At 59.0% G+C, this 23,421-nt stretch overlaps 5 protein-coding genes across 5 annotated transcripts; all 5 read left to right on the forward strand.

Moving 5' to 3' along the window:
• Window positions 1–167: 167 nt before the first annotated feature.
• Window positions 168–899, forward strand: LDBPK_250830 (hypothetical protein, conserved; the record flags this gene model as incomplete). Its single annotated transcript, XM_003861365.1, has 1 exon — window positions 168–899. The coding sequence occupies one exon, from the start codon at window positions 168–170 to the stop codon at window positions 897–899; it is 732 nt and encodes a 243-aa protein (XP_003861413.1).
• A 4,078-nt stretch (window positions 900–4,977) lies between these two features.
• LDBPK_250840 (hypothetical protein, conserved) lies at window positions 4,978–8,043 on the forward strand (the record flags this gene model as incomplete). The annotated part of the gene is made up of 1 exon (XM_003861366.1): window positions 4,978–8,043. One exon carries the CDS (start codon window positions 4,978–4,980, stop codon window positions 8,041–8,043), a length of 3,066 nt encoding a protein of 1,021 aa, XP_003861414.1.
• A 2,038-nt stretch (window positions 8,044–10,081) lies between these two features.
• LDBPK_250850 (hypothetical protein, conserved) lies at window positions 10,082–10,465 on the forward strand (the record flags this gene model as incomplete). The annotated part of the gene is made up of 1 exon (XM_003861367.1): window positions 10,082–10,465. One exon carries the CDS (start codon window positions 10,082–10,084, stop codon window positions 10,463–10,465), a length of 384 nt encoding a protein of 127 aa, XP_003861415.1.
• A 3,113-nt stretch (window positions 10,466–13,578) lies between these two features.
• LDBPK_250860 (hypothetical protein, conserved) lies at window positions 13,579–16,707 on the forward strand (the record flags this gene model as incomplete). The annotated part of the gene is made up of 1 exon (XM_003861368.1): window positions 13,579–16,707. One exon carries the CDS (start codon window positions 13,579–13,581, stop codon window positions 16,705–16,707), a length of 3,129 nt encoding a protein of 1,042 aa, XP_003861416.1.
• A 2,518-nt stretch (window positions 16,708–19,225) lies between these two features.
• Window positions 19,226–20,362, forward strand: LDBPK_250870 (hypothetical protein, conserved; the record flags this gene model as incomplete). Its single annotated transcript, XM_003861369.1, has 1 exon — window positions 19,226–20,362. The coding sequence occupies one exon, from the start codon at window positions 19,226–19,228 to the stop codon at window positions 20,360–20,362; it is 1,137 nt and encodes a 378-aa protein (XP_003861417.1).
• Window positions 20,363–23,421: the final 3,059 nt, after the last annotated feature.

Below are 23,421 nucleotides of genomic sequence, written 5' to 3' on the forward strand. Positions count from 1 at the left end.
GAAACGGCCCGACTTTGTCCACTGGGACCCCCTGTCCCCCTTTTCCGCGAGCGTTCAACGGGAAAGGTATCGAAGCGGCGCGTGTGCATCTCCCCGCATCTTCTTCACGTATCCCAACTCTCTCCTTCCCACTCTGCCCTAAACACGCCAACATATGAGCTCAAGTCATGCTTCGTCGCCCCGCACTTCTCTCCGTGCCGAGGCGTCCGGCGGTGCTCCGCGGCTTGCGCGCAGGCACCCGTGCGGCCAGTGCGCTGGCTCCGAGACTGCAGCCAGCGCTGCAGGCACAGTCGTCTTGTGCATCCTTCTCCGCGGCGTCTTTGGCCGCTTCTTCTCGCCGCTGGTGCTCGACTGGGTCGTCGTCGAGTGACAATCCCAGCCGCGGCCATTCAGAGGCAAAGACGCCGTTGACGGACACATCAGCCGCAGCGCCCACTGGTCTCGCTGCACACGACGATGCCACTGCCTCTACCACGACCATGGCGGAGCATCTCAAGCGCCTCTCCCCGGAAGACCAGCAGCGCATCATCGCCGCCCTGCAAGCACCAGAGAAGGAGAAGAGCTCCGTCATGGGCGGCGCCGGCATCGGCCCAGCGGATGGTGACATGGTGGCCGCTTTCACCTGCGGTCCGTGCGACTACCGCATGGTGAAGCGCTTCAGCAAGCACGCCTACACAAAGGGCATTGTCATCGTGGAGTGCCCCAACTGCCGCGCGAAGCACCTGCTGGCCGACAACCTTGGGTGGATGGAGGACACGGCCACGAACATCGAGGACATCCTGAAGGCCAAGGGCGAGAGCTTCGTCCGCATTGGCGGAGCGGAGGGCGACTACCAGGTGGTTATGGACCCAGCGTTGACCGCGTCTTCTACGCCGTTCGCCGCAACGCAGCGGCCATAGGATGAGCACCGTTGTGCTCCGTCTGCTTTTTTGTGTTCGTCAATTGCGTGCTACGAAGGCAGGTATAGGGTTAAGACGAGGGAGGGTGATAATGAAGCGAGAGGGGCCTGGGGCAGGCGGCACGGGTGCCTGCAGGACGACACACAAGCGACAGCAGAGAGGGGACGGGAGGGGGCTATGCGGCTTGCTCCGTGGACCTTCTCCCCTGCCTCTGCTCTTTCACTAGGCGCTGCTGCAGCCCTCCGATTCTTGTCTGTTCCTGCTGCCCAGGCGGTCTCCTCCTCTTGCATCGGCCTTTCTCCTATTCACTGACATAGGCACAGGCCTCCCAACACCCCAGGCACCTTCTCTCTCTCCCCCTCTCCCTATTCGCGCGTGTCCGCCGGCAATCCCCTCCTCACCTTCTCGCCTCACGGCTCAACAGAGGGGGAGGGGGCTTCTCGACATCTCTTTATATGCCCCATCGCTAACCCTGCCGGCCGCTTTTTTCTTTCTCATTTTGTTTGTTTCGGCCCCTCCCCAGTGCACGCGTGTGCATAGCCCATGACACAGGCTCCGACGAGCGCGCATCAGTCGCCGTGCATATACTGTACGTCTCCCTCTTGTGGGGAGGGTATCCGGGTGTGTGCGTTGTGGAACCGATAAGACACTTGTGAGGTCGTAAGAGAATGCACAACACGAACATGAGCTGGAAATATTGTGATGCGACCCAGACGTCGCACAGTAGGAGAGAGTCCTTGTCAACGCGCGCGCGCGTGTGTGCCAGTAAGCAACAAAGCGGCGCCGGAAGCAAGCGATTTTGGCGGCTCGAAACGGGAGTGCCACGTCAGCGTCCCCACAGCACGGCCAAGCGTGGGCTTAGACGTGCACATGCTGCCCATCGTGTGTTGCGTGTGCTGTCTCGTGATGAGGTGTCCTTAGGTTTCCTCCGCTGCGACTTGCAAGTCCGCTAACCCCCACCCCACCCACCCTCGAAAACACACACGCACACACACTTACCACTGATGACCTTGAAAGCTCCTCTTTGCCATGTGCACACTTTCGTCTCTTTTTCCTCTTCGCTTCCACCATCTTCCATCTCTCAACCCCCCCCCCCCGATCACGTATCCCACGCGCACATCACGTCAGTGCGGCTTTGTCCCCAACCCACGTGCGTGATCGTCTCTCGTCAAGAAAAAGCTTCACTGCAAGCACGCAAGAATAAAGCAGACCGGAAAAAAAAGGGAGAAGAGCGGGAGACCGACGTCGCAGACAGGTGCCATTGTTTGCGCATACACATACACGCACATACTATTTCTTCCTCTTTCTTGAGCGGTGGTCTACGCGTGTGTCTCCACGCGCCGCGATCATCAAAGGAAAGACAAGAAGAATAGTAGTCGGCAACTGAGGCCCATCCACTTCTCCTTTCTTCGTCCGCCATTCTTGATTAGCAACTAGTCTCTCCACCTCCTTCCACATTCGGCCTTCATCACGTGTCTTGCAACACGCCATTGAAGACGATAATAGAACCGTACCTCCTTTTTGATTGTGTGCCAGAGGTCAGCCATATACACACACGTGCACACGCACGCGAATCTTTCGTCATCTCTTCGTGTGTGTGTGTGTGTGCATGCGCGTGTGCCACCCCGCCACCACCCCTCCGCCCCCTTTGAGTGCTTCTCACGCAGCACCGCACGATAAACTGCCTTGTCTTTGACGGAGACGTGAGGAAGTAAACGACTGTGCCATCATCGCTGTTGTCTGTGTGTGTGTGGGGGGGGCGTCTGTGCTGTGTCATTGAACAGCACTTGTGTCTGCCCTACTCCTGCCTCTCCTGCCGACCCCTGCCCCCTCCTCCTCCACGCGACGCACTTGCGTGCCTGCACACAGACAGAGACACAGATCCAGGCACGCGAAGGATAGCCCTACAGAAGCACGCCGGAAGCGCCAAAGGCATCATCCGTAGCGAGCAGCTCGCCACCATTCCCTCCACTGGTCGCGACGGCGACGACCTCTTCCATCAAGACCTCGCAAAAGGGTGTTTCTTTCTTTTTCATTTCTTTACTTTCCCTCTGTACCCCGTGTGCGGTTACCTTTTCGTCCATCCACGGAGCGCCAGCGTGCATGACTTTCTGCCTCTCCGTCCCCTCTGCCGTCGCTGTACCCTCCCTTGTATATATCTCTTTACGGGCTACCCTTTTTGTTTTGTCTTGTTCCTTTCTTTGGGCATCCTCACATCAATCGTGCGCACGTAGGCAGACGCATCGTGCACACGCAGACGCTGTCGCTGGTACTAACTGTCGTGTCTTCTCCACCCCGCCCACCCTTTTCGTTTTGGGCGTTTTACCCTGTAGCACGCCGACGGACATCCGCCCCATTCATCGTTGCATCGCCTTCTCCTGCGTCTTATGCTCTTGTGGTGGTACATTTCTGGTTCTGTACGTTTTTTCCCTTGCGTTTTGCGTGTGTGATTTTTCTGCCCTTCACCTCCGCCCGTCTGCGTGTGCGCTCGACGCTCCTTCTCGCCGTAAGATCTGATAATTCACCTTCTCTCTCTCGCTGTGGGGCGTGACTCCTCCAGCCTTCACGCACACCCCCTCCCCCTCTTTTTCCCTGTGCTCAACTGAGCTTGAGCTCATATTGCATAGATACGAAAGCAGCCGCCACCATCGCCACAGGGTCGCACGTGCTTGGTGTTCGCCACTTTTGTGGCGACGCAGCAGAAACGCAAAAAGAAAAACGAAAAGCGAAAGAGGGAAGGTGGGAGCGCGTCCTCAGCAACAAGTAGAGGCACCGGTGGGCAGCAGCGGCACGATAGGAAGAGCAACAAGGAGTAGCACATCGTCCAGCGCATCATCATTAAGGTCATCTATCCGTCTGTCCTTGTTCGCCGCGGTTGGACCGGCTTTCGGCACTCAATTCGTCCTTGACTTCCGTCCCTTCGCTCACCCCCTCCACGGTATCCCTCCCTCGTCCAACAGCTGACGCTCTTCTGTAGGCGTGTAAAGCAGCAACCGTAAAGGAGAGAAGTGCCTGTCCTGCCTGTCTGTGTGCACGCTTTGTGGTTTTCTTCCCAGAGCTGTGTCTAAGCTCCCTGTTCCCCCCTCCCCCCCCCTGCTTCTCCCCCGCCCTTATTTCTTCTCCCTGCGTCCTTGTGCTCGCGCATTCTTTGTTGGTTTGCCGCTTCCCTCCCCTTTTTTGCTTTGTTTTCGGGGTGGTGGTGGTGGTGGTGGGGGGGGGGGTCATCTCGTTGTTGCCGATCTCTCGCTTTGTGAAGGTGTGCCGGCGTGTGTGCGTGTGCGTATGCGCTTTCGTACATCGTCGTACCCTCACGTCCTGTAGATTTGTATTCTGGCATCACTGGCAGGCACACACGTACACGTGCATCCTCGCGTATCCAAAAGACCTCTGCCAGCATCGTGTTACGAGGCCCGCTTTTCCTTTCTTACCCTCCCCCTCCCCCAAACGTTGGGCCGTCTTTCCGTACGCACACCATCTCCCACTCGCGACTTCCTTCTCTGATTCTCTTTCTCAAGCCACCCGTCGCTTGAATTTTCGTTTTTGGCTGTGTAAGCACGTGTGTGTGTGTGCGTGCGCGTGTGTTAGCGCGTGAGCGTCGCCTTACGACAGCGCCGGTCTCTAGCGTTCTGACAAGGCCGAGACAGAGGAACGCAACGCAGCGCTGCGCGCAACGAAAAAAAGAACCGAAAAGCAGAGAGCGAGTGAGCGAGAGAAGGCCACACGGAGCCAGCAAGGCGCAGATTGTGTTCATCAACACACCTTCGTCTCGGAGTCGTTTTCGTTTTTTTTCTTCTGTGCCCGTATACATACACATACACACATATACATCTATTTGCTCGTTGTGTTGTGCATCTCTCTGGTCCCCCCCCCCTTCCGCTCCTACTCCACCATTTCGTGATAGCGTGCTCTCTTTGTTCCGCTGCCCCTCCTCCCACGTACACGCAGACAGAGAGAGGGAGGGAATCCGAACCGAGAGCGGACTGGTGTGTGGCGAGTTTGCGGCACCCGCCCCGCTCCACCCACACCCCACCAAAGAAAAAAAAACAGAACGGGAAGCCAAAAACGGGGCACTGCCACGATGTCCACTGCCGTCTTCGAACTGTTCAGTAAGCTCGCCGGGGTGGCCAGTGCCGGCCATCAAGGGACCCCATCTGCCCTCGAGATGGCACCACCGCAGATGCTCCTGCCAACAGACGAGGAGTGTGTGCTGTACGGGCAGAAGAAGCCGATTGTGTTCTTCTACGAGCCACGGGGAGCGCAGCAGCTCGCCAGCGGCGCGGCGGATGGTAACTCCGGACCCGGTGCCGGCGCGGCTCTCACCTCAAGCAGCCGCACAAGTTTATTGCAAGAGTGGCCAGCAGAGTTGTCTGCAGCGCAGCTGGTGTCCCCGGGGACGACGGTGCATGCACTCCGCGTGACGAACGCCGAAGATGACCTCCACAAGACGCTGTCTACACAGGAGGTGTGGGCTGACTGGCCGCAGACTATCCGCGGCTGGCAGCTCTGCCCCATGAGTCATCTGTGCGCTATGGTGCGCACCAACGGTGCAGCTCCGCATTTGTATTTGTTGGCCTCGCGCTACGAACTGGTGGGCACCTCCGCTGTGTACGAGCGATATCTGCTGCTGACGCCGCCGTCGAAAGACAGCGGTCGTGGCGCAGCATCTAATGTTTTGGCGCGTGCGACGACGGCAGCGGACTCGGCGTCTATCAGTGTCACCGAGTTGCGCACCCTGCGGCGTATCGCCTGCCTCTGCCGATGTTTCTGCAGTAGCGGTGCGGAGGCGCAGCCACGCACAGCGCGGTCGCGCGGTGTCGGCAGCGATACGCTCGTGCCGCCGCCACCGCTGGCGGACTACGTTCTCCACTTGGTGCCGACTTCCCTTCAGTACACCTTCTGCTTCGCCGCGACGGCACTGCTGGGCGCGGCAGACGAGGAACGCTGCCAGTCGTGGGCCATGACAGCGACGGCGTTGAGTCGACTAAAGTTCAGTTCACGTTACCAGTCTTGCTCGACGACCGAGGCAGCCAACACCTCCGGCGCACTCTCCGATGGCGGGCACACGACATACTTGGAGTCCGCGACGCAATCGCGTGACCGCAGCACCTCTGCGGTGCGCGTGGTGGAGGGTGGCGGCGGCGGCATGACGAGCGCCTCTGGCGCTGGCCTCAGTGAGGACCCCCGGTCAGCGCCGTCGACGCCGGCGCGGCCGCTGCTCGCGATGGGCCGCATGGATGGGCAGCGTGGTGGCTCGCTCTCTGCAGCGCTTCACCACGAAGACATGCACCAAAATGGCGAAAGCATACTGGAGGAGCGCCTTCCGCCATCGCAGCGGTGGCGAGCCATGGCGCTTCGTCGACTTCTCGACACGTCCTTCTACAATGAGCAGGTGCCCACCGGGTGGCGGCGCTGGCGCTACGCGTCGAGTGGCATTCTGTGCCGCCCCCTCGTGGTCGACTCTCTTGACGGCATCGTCCGCTACATCCACGGCAGTCGTCTCGCCTTCTACACGGCAGTCGCATTTCTCGATCGGTTCATCGCCGTCACGGTGGATCCCCTCGCCAACTTCTTCGCCTACAAACGCCAGCTCCAGCGGGGTCGCTCGCGGCAGGAGATGGACTGCCGAATGCTGGCGATGTACGGCACGAGGCCCACCGACCCGCCCATCGCCGCCGAGCTCCCTGTAGAGCAGCTGTACGACAGCGGTCTCGACGGTGGCGTGCAGGCGCGCGAAATCTGCAGCTTTCTGACGCAAGTCATCGTGGTGTGCATCATGCTCGGTAGCAAGACGGTCGATCTCTACCCCCCGCGCATTCGCAGCTTGATGGGCTGCGTCGAGGACACGGCCCCCATCAGCGAGGAGGACTTCGTGATCCTCGAGTTCCACGTTCTGCTCACGCTTGGCTTTCCTGTTCACCCGGTCACTCTCTTCGAGGCTGTCGGCGCACTGCTCGCCTTCTCGACCAGTGATGCCCTGTACGGCACTCTCACAGCGTCCCACACGACGCGACGGCTGCTGGAGGAGCACCAAGACCGCGGCCACCTCGTCGACGACGTTGACCGGCTCATGGAAGAAGAGGCCGAGGAGGAAGAGGCAGCAGCGGTGGCAGGAAGCGCGCAGCCGCACCCGGCCTTACGCGCCGCCGCGCTGACGCCGGCAGACCGGCGCGCCATCAATGACTGGCTGCGGTTGCGCCTCTTTACGTGTTTCATCTGCGACGAGGTCATTCGCGCCAACGCTGGTGGCTCTGCCGCATCGTCGTCCGCGTCTGCCTCGTCAGCTAGCGACAGCACCCCGCGCCACGGCGGCGGCGTCAACAGCAGGATGGCCGCCGAAGAAGAAAGCAAGTTGCCGGATGGAGGCTTCAGCGTTCTCCAGCTCTCGCCCGTGCTCGTGGCCGCCGCGGCGCTCGTGATAGCAGCCGAGCAGCTGCGCATGCCGCTTCCTGCACCGATGATGCGCCTTGTGCCAGTCCCTATGCAAGCACTGCTGCGCGAAGCCCCGGTCGACGGCAGCAGCGACGTTGGCCGTAGCAATGGTGGTAGCAGTTCTGGGCGTGTCATGGCCGCGTTGCACCGAAGAGGCCAGAACACGAACACGTGTGACGTGGCGATAGAGGAGTCGAACGTGCTGGGACGTGGCGCCGACGCTGATGCAAGACACAACGAGGCGTCGACCGGGTTGCGCCTCACGGCGGGCGCCACGGATGACCACTACAAGGTATTGATGGAGCTTTCACTACTTCTGGAGCATGAGCTGAGTCGACTCTCTGACGACAGCGGTCTGCAGGGGCCGCCGCCTCTGGCGAGTGTGCCGGCCGCTGGTGCCACGCCCACTTCGACAAATCTGGAAGTAGAAGAAGAGCAGATCGGCGCTGGCAGCTGCGGCGCGTCAGCAGTGGCCGGGCCATCGCTGTGTCCCACCCATCCCTACACGGGTGAGCTGTCACGTGGAGGGGCAGCTCGACGAGGAGCGCCTTTAACCTCTGCTGCGTCGCCACGTGTGCGTCCGGCGAGCGCGCGCGCGATTGACATGTTCGGTCGCATCATTGCTCAGGCGAAGGCGATACACCACAGGAGTCGCGAGAGCTGCCCGCCGGTGCTGCTGCATCGCTATCAGCCTCTCTTCCGGGATTGCGTGTAATGCATGAATGCACTTGACCCCTCCCCGCTTTTTTGACAGGTGGCCGCGCCAATGTCACGCCCCGTCCTGCATCAGTGTTGTATGTGCACATCTGTCGTGACGTGCATCTAGTGTGTTGCCGAATTTCTCTTTTAATTGTACGCACTTCTTTCCACGGCGTTTATAGTTTTTGTTTTTTTTCTGTTTCTTGTGAGGTAACGTGCGGTACCTGCACGCGGCTGTCTGTGTCTGTATGCGTGAGCGGCGTATCCCAGACACCTCCTTGATAGACGTTATCCTCCTCCCCCTTGTTTTTCCTTGGTAGCGCGCCTGTTCCTCTGAGATAGAGCATCAGCCCGGTCCTCACTCCACCACGCCGGTCACAGGGTCCCCATCACGCGGGGCGAGGCAGTTTTAGGCACACTCTGTTACAGCGATGCAGCGCTCTGACCTGCCCTGAGTCGTAGGTGCATGACTCTGTCACCACCAGAAGTGGTTCAGCATTAGCAGGGGATAGAGGGGCTCTGCCCGGGCTTCCTGCAGAGTGAGTACTAGGCACCGCTACGACATGCTGAGGTGTTCCCCGGCGATCAGGGCCGAAGGCGGCATAAAAGGAAGCCTAAAAAATATATATGCATGTGCGCTGCGTTGCAACAGGGTGACACACGCACAGAGAGGGGGTCTCTGTCTGTCTTTTCATGCGTGTGGCGCTGTCTTGTATATACCATAGAAGGCTTGCTCTTGTATTGGCGTGAATCGAAGTGGTTTCTGTGTGTGTGTGTGACGCCTCTTCCTCCCCCCTCATCCTTCCACTTCGTCCGTTGTGCGTTGCCTACCTGTTTTTTTTTTGTGTGTGCTGTTGTGCTGTGTGCGTAGGTGTCCGTGCACGCACGCCCGGCTCTCTCTGTATTTTGCCCTTAATCTTGTGCGCTGGCGGTTGTTGCCGTTGTGTTCGTCTTTGTGTTTTGGTTGCTCATATATATATATATTCCAGAGGGGACGGATCTGTGGATTATGCGCGCAACGTGGGGCGTCCGCACAAGTGTGCTCTGTAAAGGGGGGACTTCTCCCCATTTCTCTCTCGCATCTGCGTGCGTGCGAGGGATGAAGGAGGAGCAGGAACACCATCAAAAAAAAGCAGAACGAAACGTTGTCACCCTTCCCTCCGAATTCGCGCGCATACCTGCGTGTGTGTGTGCGTGTGCGCGTGCGCCTCTTTTTTCCTTTTTGCGTTCTCTAGCCGCCGTCTGTGCTCGACGGACAGCTGTGCCTTCAAGGCCAGGCAGGCGACAGGGCCGACAACCTCCCGCCCCCCCCCGCTTCGGCATGTCCCGGCGTGGCGGCATCGGAAGTACCGGGGAAGTCTGCAGAGCTGTCGTATCCAGAAAATTCACGCATCACCCTCTCTTCTCCCTCCCTTGCGCTCTCTCTTTTCTCTGTCTGCGTGCCTTTGCATGCACGCATTCGTTTTTGTATCTTCTCAACCACCTCTACCGAATCGATGCTGTACCGCAGCACCAGTGCTCGAGAAAAAGAGACACAAGATGCCGCCTGAAGACGTTTCTGGCATCCACACGCATAACAATGGAGAAGTGAGAGCATAGGCCTTGGAGGCAGCCTCCTTCACGACGGCTCTGCACGTTTCGCCTGCCTGCCGGTGCTTCGGCTCAACAAAACACACACCGGCGCGTGTCAGTTTCTGACGCCTAGCTTACCCCCTCAAACCCGGGGAAGGGGGGGGGCACTGTGCTGTAGCGTCACGTTAGGATGACCGGCTTCGCTACGGTGAATAGATGCGTGCATTCTACCATAATCCTCCCTTCCCCCTCCCCAATCTTTATCTTTCACCACCACCACCGCAATTATGGCGGCTACGCGCACTGCCCATCATCCCATCCGTTGTTATCATTGCGGGCTGCTCATGCGAAATACCCCCGACCACGCTCCTGGAACGCATGCGCACATACACGCGTTGCGCTCCACATCCCTCTCTCCTCCATCATCTCCAACATGTGAAGGTTTGCTCTCCTTTCTATATCTCTTCACGCTACACTTCGTCATGGCCACCACGGTCAAGAAGAATGACGTCCCGATCGACGTCACATGGGAGGATCAGCGCAACATCTGCGTCTTCTCCCGGTTGCACCGACGTGTGCAGACGCTGAATCGCCGCCTGAAGCTTCTGAGAGATGACATTGAGAAGCTCGACGACGCCAGCACCGAGGCCATGATCTGCGACGAGGTAAAGTACGTCTTTGGTGAGGCTTTTGTGGACGTCGAGTGCGATCAGGCCGTAGACCTACTCGATGAGGAGAAGCAGCGCATTGAGTCGGAGAAGGAAGAGGTAGAGGCGGAGCTGAAGGATCTGGACGTGGCCCTGACGGAGCTCAAGGCGCAGCTCTACGCCAAGTTCGGCTCGCAGATTTACCTCGAGGAAAAGTAGTCGAGGTTGGTAACCCAGCGGCAGGGCCTCACTGCATGAATGCTGTTGGCGAAGGTCTATGCATAGGATCAGCGAGAGAGAGAACAACAGGAAGCTCTAAAGAGAGGTGAAGATGAAGGCAAAAAAAAAGCAGTGGCACCCATGAAGAATGAGGATGTCTGCATTGTGCCCGCCCCCTTCCCCTCCCCGCCGTCATCACCTTGTTCTGTGACCTATTCTTCTCCATCTATCTCCGATTATCCCTCTCGCTCGACGGCATAGGTGGCTGTAAACTCATACCCTCTCCGTGTGTGCATGCATGCGTCATCGCGGAGCGGCCTTTTCTCGTCGTCGACATGGACCCCCCTCCTACCAGTGCCTGCGTGAGTGAGCGACGGATGAAAGTTTGCACGTAGAGTCATGGATTCGTTGGCCTCGTGCACGTGTATGTGTGAGCTTGCTGTGGCTGTGCGTGCATGGAAGTCGTCGATGTACGGACGGGGTGCAACTCTCTCTCTCTCTCTCGCCCTCCGTATCTCCCTCGAAGAAGAGCAAACAAGAAAAGAGGAAATATGCAAGAGGAAGTCGCCGGTCAAGCAGAGGCGCTTTCCTGTGCGAGTGCGTGGGAGTGTGTGTGTGTGTGTGTTTATGCACCAAAGGGCCGTACGCGGCTTTCGCGTCCCCTCGCACACGCTTGCTGGAATGCATAAGTGGGAGAGCGGATGCCTTGGTGCTGGCACGGCAGTAGTGGTCGGGGAGCAGCAGAAGAAACGCGGTAAGGGCGAGGTGGCGAGGAGGCGGTGCGAACGCACGCCCAGGAAACAGCAAAGAAAAGAACGGGCGATGAGGCAGAGCGATGTGGCAAGCAGAGCAACGAAAAGGGCGCAGCCGCTCTCCCTCTCGCTCGTTTTTGGTCGCTGCTTTTATGTGACGTGCTTTGCCGTATATCGTGAGGGGTTACTCCCCCCCCACACACACACACACCGCCACCTCCAGTCGCCTCTCCCTCCTTTCCAGCCGCACTGCATCCTCCAAAATTATGCGGGTAGGTCACCATGTGCAACATGCGACCTTACGAAGATCACTGTGGTGCCCGCCCATCTCTCTCTCTGCCGTTTTCCTTTTTTTGTTATGGTCCTGCTACTGCCCAATCCCTTCCCTTCTCTCTTCCCCCCTCTTACCATGTGCGTGTGTGCGTGTGTGTGTGCTCTCGCGCCTGATGGGCCGCACCTTGAGCGAATGGAACGCGCTCTCCTGTCTTGTCTGCGCCGCTTCCTCTCCTTCGTTCTTTAGTATTGCTGGCTGAAAGCAAACCTCCTCACCCCCTCCCCCTTCCCCACAAAGGCCTCCCGGTTGGGCAAGTATCGTGCGTGCCTCGAACCCCTTCACGCAAGCACAGACGACAGCGCACAAGGAAGCGGGTCGTCCTCCCCACCCCTGTTTACCCTCAACCTTGCACACACAGGGACCCCCCCCCCAAACACCGTAACGCGAATTCCACATCAACGACAGAGGCACAAACAAAACGCCAAGGAAAGCTGCGGCACGGGAAAGGGACGCGACGACATCATCTCCGCTGCCGGTCCACCCGTGACGGGAGAAAAGGCGATATATATATATATATACATATATATGTATGTATATATATATATCAAGGGAGAGCGACAGCAGAAAGGACAAGGCCGCGCAGGAGTCTGATCGAGGGCGCGCGAGGGATTTGCGTGTGAGGGGCCGCGCGTGCTTGTGACCACAGCGTCGGAAGGTCTACAAGAGTAACTGTGCCGGGAGGTGTGCTAGACCACTTCACACTACCAACCAGCGATCGAAGCGGATACGAAAGAAGTGAAGCGGAACATAAAAAGGGATCAGGCACAGTGCGCGTAGTTCTGGTGCTGCTTTCTCTTTCTTCTTCTGGTCTCTGTTGCCTTTTTTGATGTTTCTATTCCTCTATATCATATCCCCTCCTTCCTCCCCACTACGCGTTTTCTCTGATTTCTGCTCTCGCTGATTGTTTGCCCGCATCTCTCGGCCGATCGCTCTGTCTGCCCCGCCCCGGTCCGTTCGTGCGACAACCTCGTATGTGCGCGGGTGTTGTCTATGGTGTAACTCTACGCTTGTGTGCGTGTGCGTGTGTGTTTGCGTGTTGGGTTGTTCCCCCCCCCCCGCCCTTCACTCCCTGCTGTGCCTGTGGTTGCTTGTTGCTGCCACTGCCACCTCGAGCCAACCTACCTCTCCCCCCTTTCCTTGTCTTTGTGCGTCTCTCTCTCTCCACCACTACCACCACCTCTCTCTTTCTCGTCACTTATCGCCCCTGCCGTCGTCAAAGGCCGTTGTATCCCGCGCACCGCACTCCTGGTCTTCTCTGCTGTCCTGCCGTACACACGCAGGGAAGGTGAGCTCCAAGCTTGCTGTCTGCTCTTAGCGCTCCGCTTCTTTTTCGCTGCAACGATCTCCTTTTCTCTCCGTCACAGGGCTTCTGGAATACGCGATTTGCTTGGTACATCCTTTTCCTACTTTAGTTTCTGCTGCGGCATCCGCGGGGCGTCAACGCCTAGGGAGGGGCGGGCTCTGGTCAGCGTCGCCGAGAAACGCAGTATCTAGGAGGTCGCCACTGTCGTCGTTGGTTTTGTTGGTGTCGCTGTTGATGGTGGCAACGTTGCTCATCGTACACCCGCACCGGTGCACACGTCGACGTCTTTTAACTCTTTATATTCTTCGATGGATGAACTCAACGAGAGACAAGCCTAAGCCCACTATTCTTACCGACTCACTGGCTTGTGAACGTGCCCACAGAAGCCGTCCGTCTGCCTCTCCCTCTCCGTCTTCCTCCAAGCCGCGTGTGATTGGTGTGTTGTTGTGTTCACCTGTCCAAATTTGTTTTCCCTGTGTGTTTGCTTGTATGCACTCAGAGCCATTTTGAATTCTTTGCGTTTTCTCGATCACACGCACCACGCACACACACACACACACACTCGGCGTAAGTACGTGCGTTTGTGTGCTTCCCTTGCCCGCCCACGAAAGCTTCCTCTTGCCCCCCCTCCACCCACCCCCACCCCTTACTTGTGGTGCACCTTGCGTGCTTTCCCTCCCTTTCTTCTCGTCCCTTCCGTGCCCCCTCCTTTTGTGTGGTCGTCATGCAGTATGAGAAGCCCGCTGGGGTAATGCATGAGGTGATCCGGCGTGCCTTTGATGAGCTGCGCCTACACAACAATGCACAAGGCGCTATCACCATCGTTACACACGCTCTCGCCAACGCGGAGGGGCTGCCGCTGCTGAAGTCAGGCAAGGATCTCAATGGCAACACCCCAGCAAGCACGCCGCGAGCGGTTTTGTCGCGCAGCGACGGCGTCGTGGCACGTGTCCGTGACGCCACCGCTTCTGTCGTTGGCGCCCCCACTCTGAGCAGCATCAGCGAGAACGGCTACGACCATAGTGCACTCCGACCTCGTCTCGGTGGGTCCTCGAGCATGACCCGTACAACGCAGGCGGCGTCGTTGCAGTGGCTCACCGCCGGGAGCATCGGCGCTTCTGCGCCTTTGCCAACTTCCACCGCCAGCGCCACCGCCATTGCGTCGCTGCCTGCTGGGAGCGCAGAGTGCCTGAGCAGGCACCACTACTTTAATCGGACGCAGGTTCTGCGGCTGCTGCTCATCCGCTGCGAGGCCTACAGCGCCATGAAGCAGCACAACCGCGCATTGCAGGATGCACTGAACGCGGTCGAGGTGTCGGAAGGCCAGTCCGCGGAGGCGTACTTCGCGGTTGGCCGAGAGCAGCGCCGGCAGTTCAACATTGTGGAGTCCGCTAGCGCGTTCGACACAGCAGAGGCGCTGCTGCACTCCATGCAGCAGGCCGTTGCGGCTGGCAAAAACGTTGTGGATGGGTGGATCCAGGAGACGGTATCGGAGGAGGACTTTTGGGCCGAACGTGGCTATCAAATGTCGGAGGTGCGGGAGCTCGGCATCACGCGGCGAGAGTACGAGCTGCAGGAGCGAGCAGCACACCGTGATAGTCTGTCGAACTCGGACAGTCCCCCGTTAAGCCCGCTTGGCCGGGCACGGACCGATCCACTGAGCCCGGTGATAAGCGGCAGCAGTTGGCGTGGGCACGGGCACGGCTTCGAGCCGTCGTTTGCCGGCACCAGCGGCTCGGTGCTTGAGGTGCCGACCTCACTGAACGACTCCGCAACAACCCTTTCCTTCACAGGCGAGAGCGGCGCTGACTGCGGCGCCGCCGGTGCCGGGAATTATGCGCGTGACCTGCTGCAGTGTGGTTTGTCTTTGAACGAGCTGGCCATGTGGCGCCGTCTCTCCAATGAGTCGCGGGCGCTGCTTGCCATGCGCCAGTCGCACACCGTGCCGTCGACGCTGCTGGGGGCAACCATGACGCTGCTGGACCGGCGCATCGCAAGCGTTCGTGGTGGTCTCATCATCTCCATAGAGAACAACTTGAGTGTGCCGCTACGCTTCATTGGCGCCATGGCCCCAGACGGGCTTTATCACGACGCCTTCAGTTTTCCCGACGTCATCGCCAAGACGCACTGCGGCATCTCAATGCTGCACCCACGCGGGTGGGGAGGCTACTCTGGCTGCGTATGCTACGAGCTGCACGAACAGTTGAGCTGCTTCTTTTACTTCGAATGCCCTCTGCTGGGCTCGCTCAAATACGGTGTGCGCTTCGTCGAGCACCGCGCCTCTGACCTGCGCCGCGCCTTCGCGGAGATGTACAAGGAGACGGGTATCTACAGCATCGAGGGCGGCACGACGTCGTCGGCCATCAAATCACCGCAGCACATTAACAGCGGTGCGGCGGGTAGACACAACGGCGCCCGCATCGGGGGCAATGTGTCGATCCGCAGCGCGACGACGCCGCTGGCGACGACGTTGGCTAGCATGAACGCAGCGCGGGCTGCGATTCGTACGCCGCCGTCTGGAATCTGGATCGCATCGCACACCGCAGTGTCCGCGTTGAGGCGTCCGATCAAGGCCACGGCGCGTTTGAACGGCACTCAGGACATCGCCTTTTCGCTCTCCGAAGTACTGGCTGTGCGACTGCGCAGTGTGGAGCTGGCGCCTGCGCTCGAGTACGTTGGTGCCGCGACGCTCAAAAAGCTGAGCTCCGTCAGCCACCGCTACCGGGAGTTGGTGAACAACCTGCCGCCGCCGATGTTCTACGGCACTGGGAGGCGCTCCTACCCGGACTACTGTGTCGCCTCCGACCGGTACAGCTCGCCGTGGATTGTGCGGGACATGCAGCCAGTCACGTGGAAGCTCGTCTTCGACGGCCGCCTCGCCGATCAGGAAGAGTTCTCTATATCTGATGAGAGCGACATGCAGAAACACATCCTGTGCTTTTCGGCTGATGCGCAGACGAAGGTGACGGGCTACGTGTACTTCGGCGACAAGCGGTGTCTGCAGTACATCATCAAAGAGAGCTGGATTCCCTTCAGCAACACGCTCTACATCTCCACCCCCGTCGGCCGAACCTTTGCCAGCTGCGTGGCGACGAACAACCAGACTCAGTTCACCCTCTCGTTGACGAGCAGCGGCGGCGGCGGTAACACGAAGGGAGGCGCGGCCAAGGGCGGCGACGACGTGCTGTATTCGGCGCGCAAGCGTGTGCCGCCCGCCGGCGACGTTGCGACGCCGTCCGCGCGTGCCGGGGCCACCGTTGTGACGGCCACGGCCATTTCGACAGGAGTCGTGAGCGGAAACGGGAGTACCCTCCACAGCCGCGGCAGTCCAGCGCCTGCCGCGCTTGGTGTGGATTCCGATGCGGCCACTGGCATCGTGGAGGGTGCTAACAACGTCGGCGTCAGCGCGACAAGGCGCGCCACGGCCGCGGACGCAGCATCGTCGAGGACCCGCGGCAGCTCTGGTGGGCTGGGCGTGCTCACCTTGCCGGTGACCACGGGAGGAATCGCGAAGGCGACTCTTTACTCTCCTAATGCCACTCTCTACCCTTCTCCGGGGAAGCCATCTTCAGAGACCGCGTTCAACGGCACTTCGACCGCAGTCTCCATGACGTCTGGCAAGCCGGAGTACTATAGCATCTGGCGCTCACAGCGCGTCAGCGGCGGCGCTGTCGTCGGCAGTGTCTCCCCGGCCACGACGAACGGCGGTGCCGACATTGTGGCCGAGGTGAAAGTGAACCCGGTGCTCTACGGCATGGTGGCCAAGGGGTACTGCGCGGCCGAGATTACGCTCTACCCTGGCGCGGATGCAATGTTGGTATCCCTCATGTCCTTCTTGATGACGCGGTGGTAGCCGCACTAGCGGAAGGGTAGCGCCGTTTCCGTATAGCGATGGTGGCGTATGCCTTGAGCTATTGACCCCCTCCCCCATTGCCCGGCTGTATCACGCACACTCGTTGTGTGTCGCACATATTTTCGTCTGCTGCTGCTGCTTCCAGTTGGCATTCTGGTGTTTGTCAATGTGTGTGTGTACGTGTTCTTCTTTTTCTCTCTCCCTCTATCTCGGATGGTGGTGCTGAGGCCTCCGCCGTGACGCGCGCTTCTTGATGCGGTCGTTGTTGATGGTGATTTGTTTTTGCTCGTTGTGCTCGCTGTCCCCCTCCCCCTTCTTTTCCGTCGCAGCACTTGTCGCTACGGTGTCCTGCGCAAAGGGGAAGAAGTACGCCCCGAGAGACAGCTCTTCTTGACGCAGCTGCGAATGCGTGTGTGCGTGCGTGCGTTCGCGCACAGGATCTGGATGAGTGGGTAAGGAGTGAGACGAGATGAGTGGTCAACTCCTCCCACCATACCTGCAGTTACGTGCACACACGCACGCAGGCACGTGATTTGTTCTTCACGCTGCGTTGTTGTCCGCTTGTCGTCTTCTCTTCCTGGTTTTTTTCTGTGGTAGTGCTCCGTCTTTCCCTTCCCTCTCTACGTGTCGCATTTTGTTTTCCTCAGTCTCTCGCTCCATTGCATACACACACACACACACACGCTGACAGCCGCGTCCGCCCATCCGCCAGACCCCCCCCTCCCCACCCTTCCCTCCTTCTCTTGCTTCCCTCGCGGCATGTGTCGTGCCCGACCTGCGAGGATGGCGGTTGTGATGATAGACGCCTTCAACGAAGAAAACGGGAAGCCGAAAAACAAAAAATGAAAGCGCCGACAGGGATGCCGCTCCTCCACCATTGCCATGCCTCGACCACGTGATGCGCTCTCTTTCCTCCCTTCTCTCCCTTCTCACTCCTCCTCTACGTGTGGCGCTCCTACAACCCGAGCGGCTCGCCCCTTGTTGCCTACCCCTTCTCCCACCTCCCCTGTAGAGCGGCTGCAAACCGGTGCATTCACCAAACCCCTCTCCGCACACTTAACCACCCACACCCGCACGCCCTAAGTGCCACCCGCCATCACCTTCTTTCCTTCCTCTCCCTTCCGCACACAGCACAGCCCAACACGTAGGAACGCTCAAGGTGTTAATACTGCGCTCCTCCTCGCACGTGTCTGTATCTGTAACCTTGTGCGTGTATCCGTGCGCTTCCTCTCCAGTCACAGCGCCTCGAAGATTATTTGCCTTTCATATATGCGTGTGCGGTGGTTTCGCTGTCGTCATTGTTGTCTGCGGTTGATTTCACGGTCGTTTACACACGTCGCTCCTTCTCGTTTTTCTTTTTCCATCCGACCACGTGATTGACGGGCTCGAGCTCTACCTCCCTCCCCCCCCCCCACACACACACCTCCTGCCTTTTACACCTGTCCCTCGTGGTGCATACACGCATACAAGCCCCCCGACCCGCACCTCTCCCCATCCCTTTCACTCTCCCTATGCGGAGTGGCAGGGTCCTTGCCCTTGTCGAGGTTTCTTTCGTTTCGCTTGTGTTGGTTGTTGTTGTGGTGAGGACATTGGCCAACACATCGTCGCGAACTTCTGCTGGACGGCCGCCCTCGTCAACTTCCCTGTGGCCTGCTTGCTTACCCTGCACTTCTGCTCCGCTGCTTTCCTTCTCATACTTCGTCTCGACCATCGTTTTTCCTTCGTCCACCCTCCCCCTCCTCCCTCCCCCCTCTGCGCATCCCTGCTGATTGCTCGGGCAATAGCGAAAGGAAAAAAAGGGCTACCTGGCACACGGCGTCTGTGTAAAGTGTACGCGCGTACGTAGCGATCCAGTCGCTCCGGCGGCTTATCACGTTGTTGTCCGGTATCGTCGTCGTAGCCGCGTTTTTCGTCTTTCTCATCTTTCCTTACATCGCCTCTGTGCAGTTCGACGTATCTGCGCTTCACGAATATCTCAAGACCCCTCTCCCGATACACACGCACACACAACTTACTGAGCCAAACACGCGTAGGTTGACTCCACGCCGCGCGCGCGTCCTTGCGCGGTTGTTCTGCGCCCCGTCGATTCACGCTCCCGCGCTGAGCAAGGGAAAGAGTGTGGGAGGGGAAGCAGATCCACACAGAGGACCAGCTCACCCCCATCCCCTCCCCTCCTTCCACGACAAAACTCTATCATCAGGCGCGCACTCGTGTGCAGCGCTACAGGGCGCCCTTTCGTGTGCGTGTGTGTGTGTGCCAAGCGCGAGTAGCGAGCTTGTGAAGCGGAGCAGAGCAACACGCAGTCCCCGCCGCTTCCGAGTATCGAGCGCCCTTGGGAAACCTTCTTGCGCTTCCAAGTGGAGTGCGGAGTCGTTCGCGCCGCGTGCACACAAGCCGGAGGCACGCAATGAGCTGCCCCGCCGATGCCGCGAAAACTCGGACAGCGAAGTGCGCACTTCCACCTCCGGCGCCTCCACTGTGCGAGGGCTGGCTCGAGAAGTTCGCGCTGTGCCGCGGCATGTTCACCAAGAAGGGGTGGCGCCGCCGCTACGCGTTTGCGACTCATGAGGGGCTCGGCCTGTGCCACGCAAACCCGCGCGACAAGGGCAGCGGCCTCGCTGGACGCCCACTACAGATGCTGCACGCCAAGTCGTTTATTCCGTTTGTGAAGAAGCGGAATGGCGAGGTGGAGCTGCAGCCGGTGTACGTTGTCGACGACGTCAGCGCCGCGCGCCACCCCGAGGCGCCGCAGAAGAGCCACAACGGCATCTGTAGCGAGACGGTGTCCCTGGCTGAGGGGGGCAGCAGCACCGCCTCCTTGCGCGACCTGACGAGCAACGGCAGCAAGTGTACTTACTACTACTTTGGGCTCAGCTTTGAGGAGCACCGCAAGCGATACCTGCTGCTGCTCCGTACCTCCTCGCCGCAGGATTACATCATGTGGACCACCTATTTGCCCCTGTACGTGCACGAGGGCAGCGCGTCGAGGATTGTGCCAATGGGCCATCCGTTAGAGGCCGGCCGCCCGCAGCCGATCGACCTCAACTACAGGCGGCTGACTGAGAAGCGCGAATCGATGCTGCCGAGCACGGTCACCTTCTACATCGACCCCGACCCGTGCACCGTCGACGAACATGTGAAGGTCCGCCGCTTGTGCCTCGACTGGGACGAGGGCGAGCGTCGACGGCTGTTCACCTCCGCCGTGGACCGCGTGCGCTCGCTGTGCGGGATTTCTGAGAGCACCGCGTCCGCGAGCATCGCCAAAATGCAGGACAAGAGCGAGGAAGAGTACCGCAAAGTCGTATCCTCTCTGTTCGAGGAGCTGTCCCCGGCGGTGCCCGAGTCCGAGGAGAAGCATCCTCCGTGCCACAAAGACAAAAGTATACCCGAGCGTGGCGTTGCCGCAACCGCTAGCGTAGGGGTGGCCGCGCGCAGCGCCGGCGCGGCGCACCCGCCCGCGACGCGCATCGACACGGCCGAGGGTGCTGCCAACGATTTGAACATGAGAGAGAGCTCAAAGCAGTCGGCTAGTCGACGCTTCTCTTCTAGCCTCCTGGTCGGTGGTGACGGCGCTGGCAGTGGGGGCAAGGAAGTGCGCAAGCACCCGAAACTAGAGAACGGTGGCGCCGCTGCCTACTCGAGTCTGAAGATCTAGCGAGCAGCAACACAGGCTGTGCGTGTGCCGTCAAAGGAGGAAGGAGGCAAACTATGCGCCATTCATATTCGGAGCGATACGGTCTCTCTGTCTCTCTCCCCCGCTGCTTCCGCTTCCTCGTTGTCTCATCTCTGCCCGCCTTCCTGCCATGTGGGACGTCGTCGCTGAGGAGAATGGCACCGTACCTTCATTGACTCTGCCCGTCGGCTTTTGATCACGTTGGCTGCCTTTGGGCTGCATTCCCACGTGTGGAATATGTAGAAGCCCCTCCACTCTCCCTTTATCTCTTCCCCCCACCCCAGCATGCGCCAACGGTGGGCAGAGGGCTCTCACTACGGGCTGGGGCAAGGTGCGCCTTCGTCTTTCTGATGCCTTTATATATTTTTTCTTTGTCTGTTCGCACCCTCGCACCCACATCCTCTACCTCACACAGGCATCTGCGTATATGTGTGTGTGTGTGTGTGTGTCGACGTCTCCTCCGTTCTGGAGTTGTTGTCATCTGCTGTTATTAAAAAAAACGTGTTTCTTTCTCCTGTCCAGTGTGGCCCTTTCTGTTCATGTTGTTGTTTGTTTATGGAGCCGACGTGTCGCGCTTCACCGACATCGCGTGCCGTCGAGTGTGCTAGTGTGCCGATTCATATAGGCCGTATGCTTGCTGCGTTCCACCCACACCCTTTTTCTGCTCCAGCGCGGCCCCTTCAGGCGGGTGGCACCTCTTCGTATCTTGTGCGTCTCCGCTGTTTTTTTTTTCCTTCGGGGCGGGAGAGGGCTGTTCGTGAGCGTGTGCGTCTCACGAAAGACGGGAGGAGAGGGGGGCACCTCAGCGCGTAGTACCACAAAGGCTCCAGTGCGCCTACTCGGTCTGGGAAAAGGCCAGGCAGAGCCCCTCTATCCCCTGCTAATGCTGAACCACTTGTGGTGGTGACAGAGCCATGCACCTACGACGCAGGGCAGGTCAGAGCGCTGCATCGCTGCTGATATCGGCGGTCAGGTCCTGGATGACGTGGCGTCGGAGCGACGTGCGGCAGTGAACATGTTTGTGCCATCCACATGCTGAGCGAAAGGTCGGCGTGACCGGAATGTGCCTCTCACCCGGCCCTCGCACTGCCCACTGGTGGATGCAGCCTGAGCGCCACCCTCGAGGTGTGTGTGCACCAGGTGGCGACCGGCCTGACTGGGAACGGCTGTGATGCCGCCCTGCCCAGCAGGTGGGTTGGCAGAGTGTGGGGCGGATGCCGTGCGCAGATGACTGAGTCGGCACATCGCTGTAACACAGCGTGCCTGAAACTTCCTCGCCCCGCGTGATGGGGGCCTGTGACCGGCGTGGTGGAGTGAGGCCCAGGCTGATGCTCTATCTCAGAGGAACAGGCGCGCGACCAAAGAATCGAAAAGCGTCTCTTTTGGTGCGCATGGGCGTGTGTATGTCACTCGTGCCGTTTATGCGTTGCTGTTTTTTTTTTTCGCGTTAATACTTTCATTTCCGTGATTATATTGCCAGGTGCGCTGTTTTCTCTCTGGTGTGGCTCGTAAGCGCTTGTGTGCTGTTCTCTCGGCAGCGCGACAGACGAACTGCGAAGCTGCAACCTCCTCTGCTGTCTTAGTGCTCCCTCCCGCGCCGCTCAAGCGGGCGGTGAAGTAGTCGTCTCACGCGTGTCTCTGGGCATGAAGGTATGTGGATGTAATGCATTCGTCTCTGTGTCGGGGTTCCCCTGCCGCAGGAGTGCAGTTCGGAGGGACTGGAAAAGGCGAAGGTAAGGCGGCAAGGGAGCACGGCGGGTGTAGGCGAGGAAGAAAGGAGACGGTGCCCCCGCTCGGAGTAGGTGGCGAGCGGTGATGTGAGCGGGACGAAAGCGAAGGACGCAGAGTAAGTGGGACGGTGACCTGCCTAGCTTAGCGCCTTATTATTATCATTTGTGTATGTTCTGTTTGGTTCTGTTTTTTTCGTCATCGACTTATGTGTTTGGTAGCATAGCACCCCACCCCACCCCGGCCTGGACAGGGCTTGGGGAAGGGCGAGAGGAAAAAAGAGAGGGAGTACGTTGCTGTGCACGAGCGATGCACGAGGGCATATACGTCCTCCCTCCCCTCCTCCCTCGAAGCAAAGCCAACACTCGCACCGGCAGGCGCACACACACACACGCATTCATTTTACCGCACGCTTGCACCAATGCGTGCATGTATATGTGTATGCGTGTGCGCACCTCTGTTGCGGCACGAAAAGGAACCCTTCTGTTCTTCGCACTTCCTATACACACACACACACACCTTCCACTCCACCAGTGTCTTCACATGGCTCCTCTTATCACCATCAACCCTGTGCGCCTCCTCTCTGATGCCGCTTTCTCGCCCTGTTCGTGCATGAGTTTGTGTGAGTCTGTCTCCGTCTCTCTCTCTCTCTCTCTGCACGTTGGCCTGGCCTATGCATGTCGCCTCATGAGTTATTGCCCTTTACGTATGCGCCGTATCGTTCCAGGCGAGTGTGTGCAAGTGTTGTGTGCCCGTATTTTGCCCTTCTCTCCCCCCGCCCTTTGTTCTTCATTGTCTTTTCTCTGCTCACGTCTACCTCTCCGTGGAAAGAGGTTGACGACGCGTGTAGATGCCGATATACATACATGTATGCGTGTGCGCGCGCCTAAGTTTATTGTGTAGGACCTACGTTGTATCGTCATCTCACTTGTCCCTCCTTCTTTATGGCGGTGATGCGGTATATGAGCCACATTCTCATCTGCTGCCTCACACCTCACATGTACTGTCATGGTCATCGCCTCTCTTGTTCTTCAATGTTCTTTGCTGTTTCCTGCGCCTGTGTGGTCTCGTGTGCTCCCCCTCCCCCTTCTCTTCTTCCTGATGGGTGCTCTGTTATTATGGCCCTCGCTCCTTGTCCCTCGTCCTTCCCCCTCCCCCTCCTCGCTCCTCTCTTCCACTCGTTGGCTTTTTGTACACTCACCACGTACGCCTTCACGCACGCGCACAAGGAGAGTACAGAGCGAAGGAAAGGCCGAAGATGTATTGTGTGCCGAAACAAAAAAAAGCGATGAGGGAGCGGCGGCTGAGGGACA

Source organism: Leishmania donovani, chromosome 25, assembly GCF_000227135.1.
Source record: "Leishmania donovani BPK282A1 complete genome, chromosome 25".
NCBI classification, from domain to species: domain Eukaryota; phylum Euglenozoa; class Kinetoplastea; order Trypanosomatida; family Trypanosomatidae; genus Leishmania; species Leishmania donovani.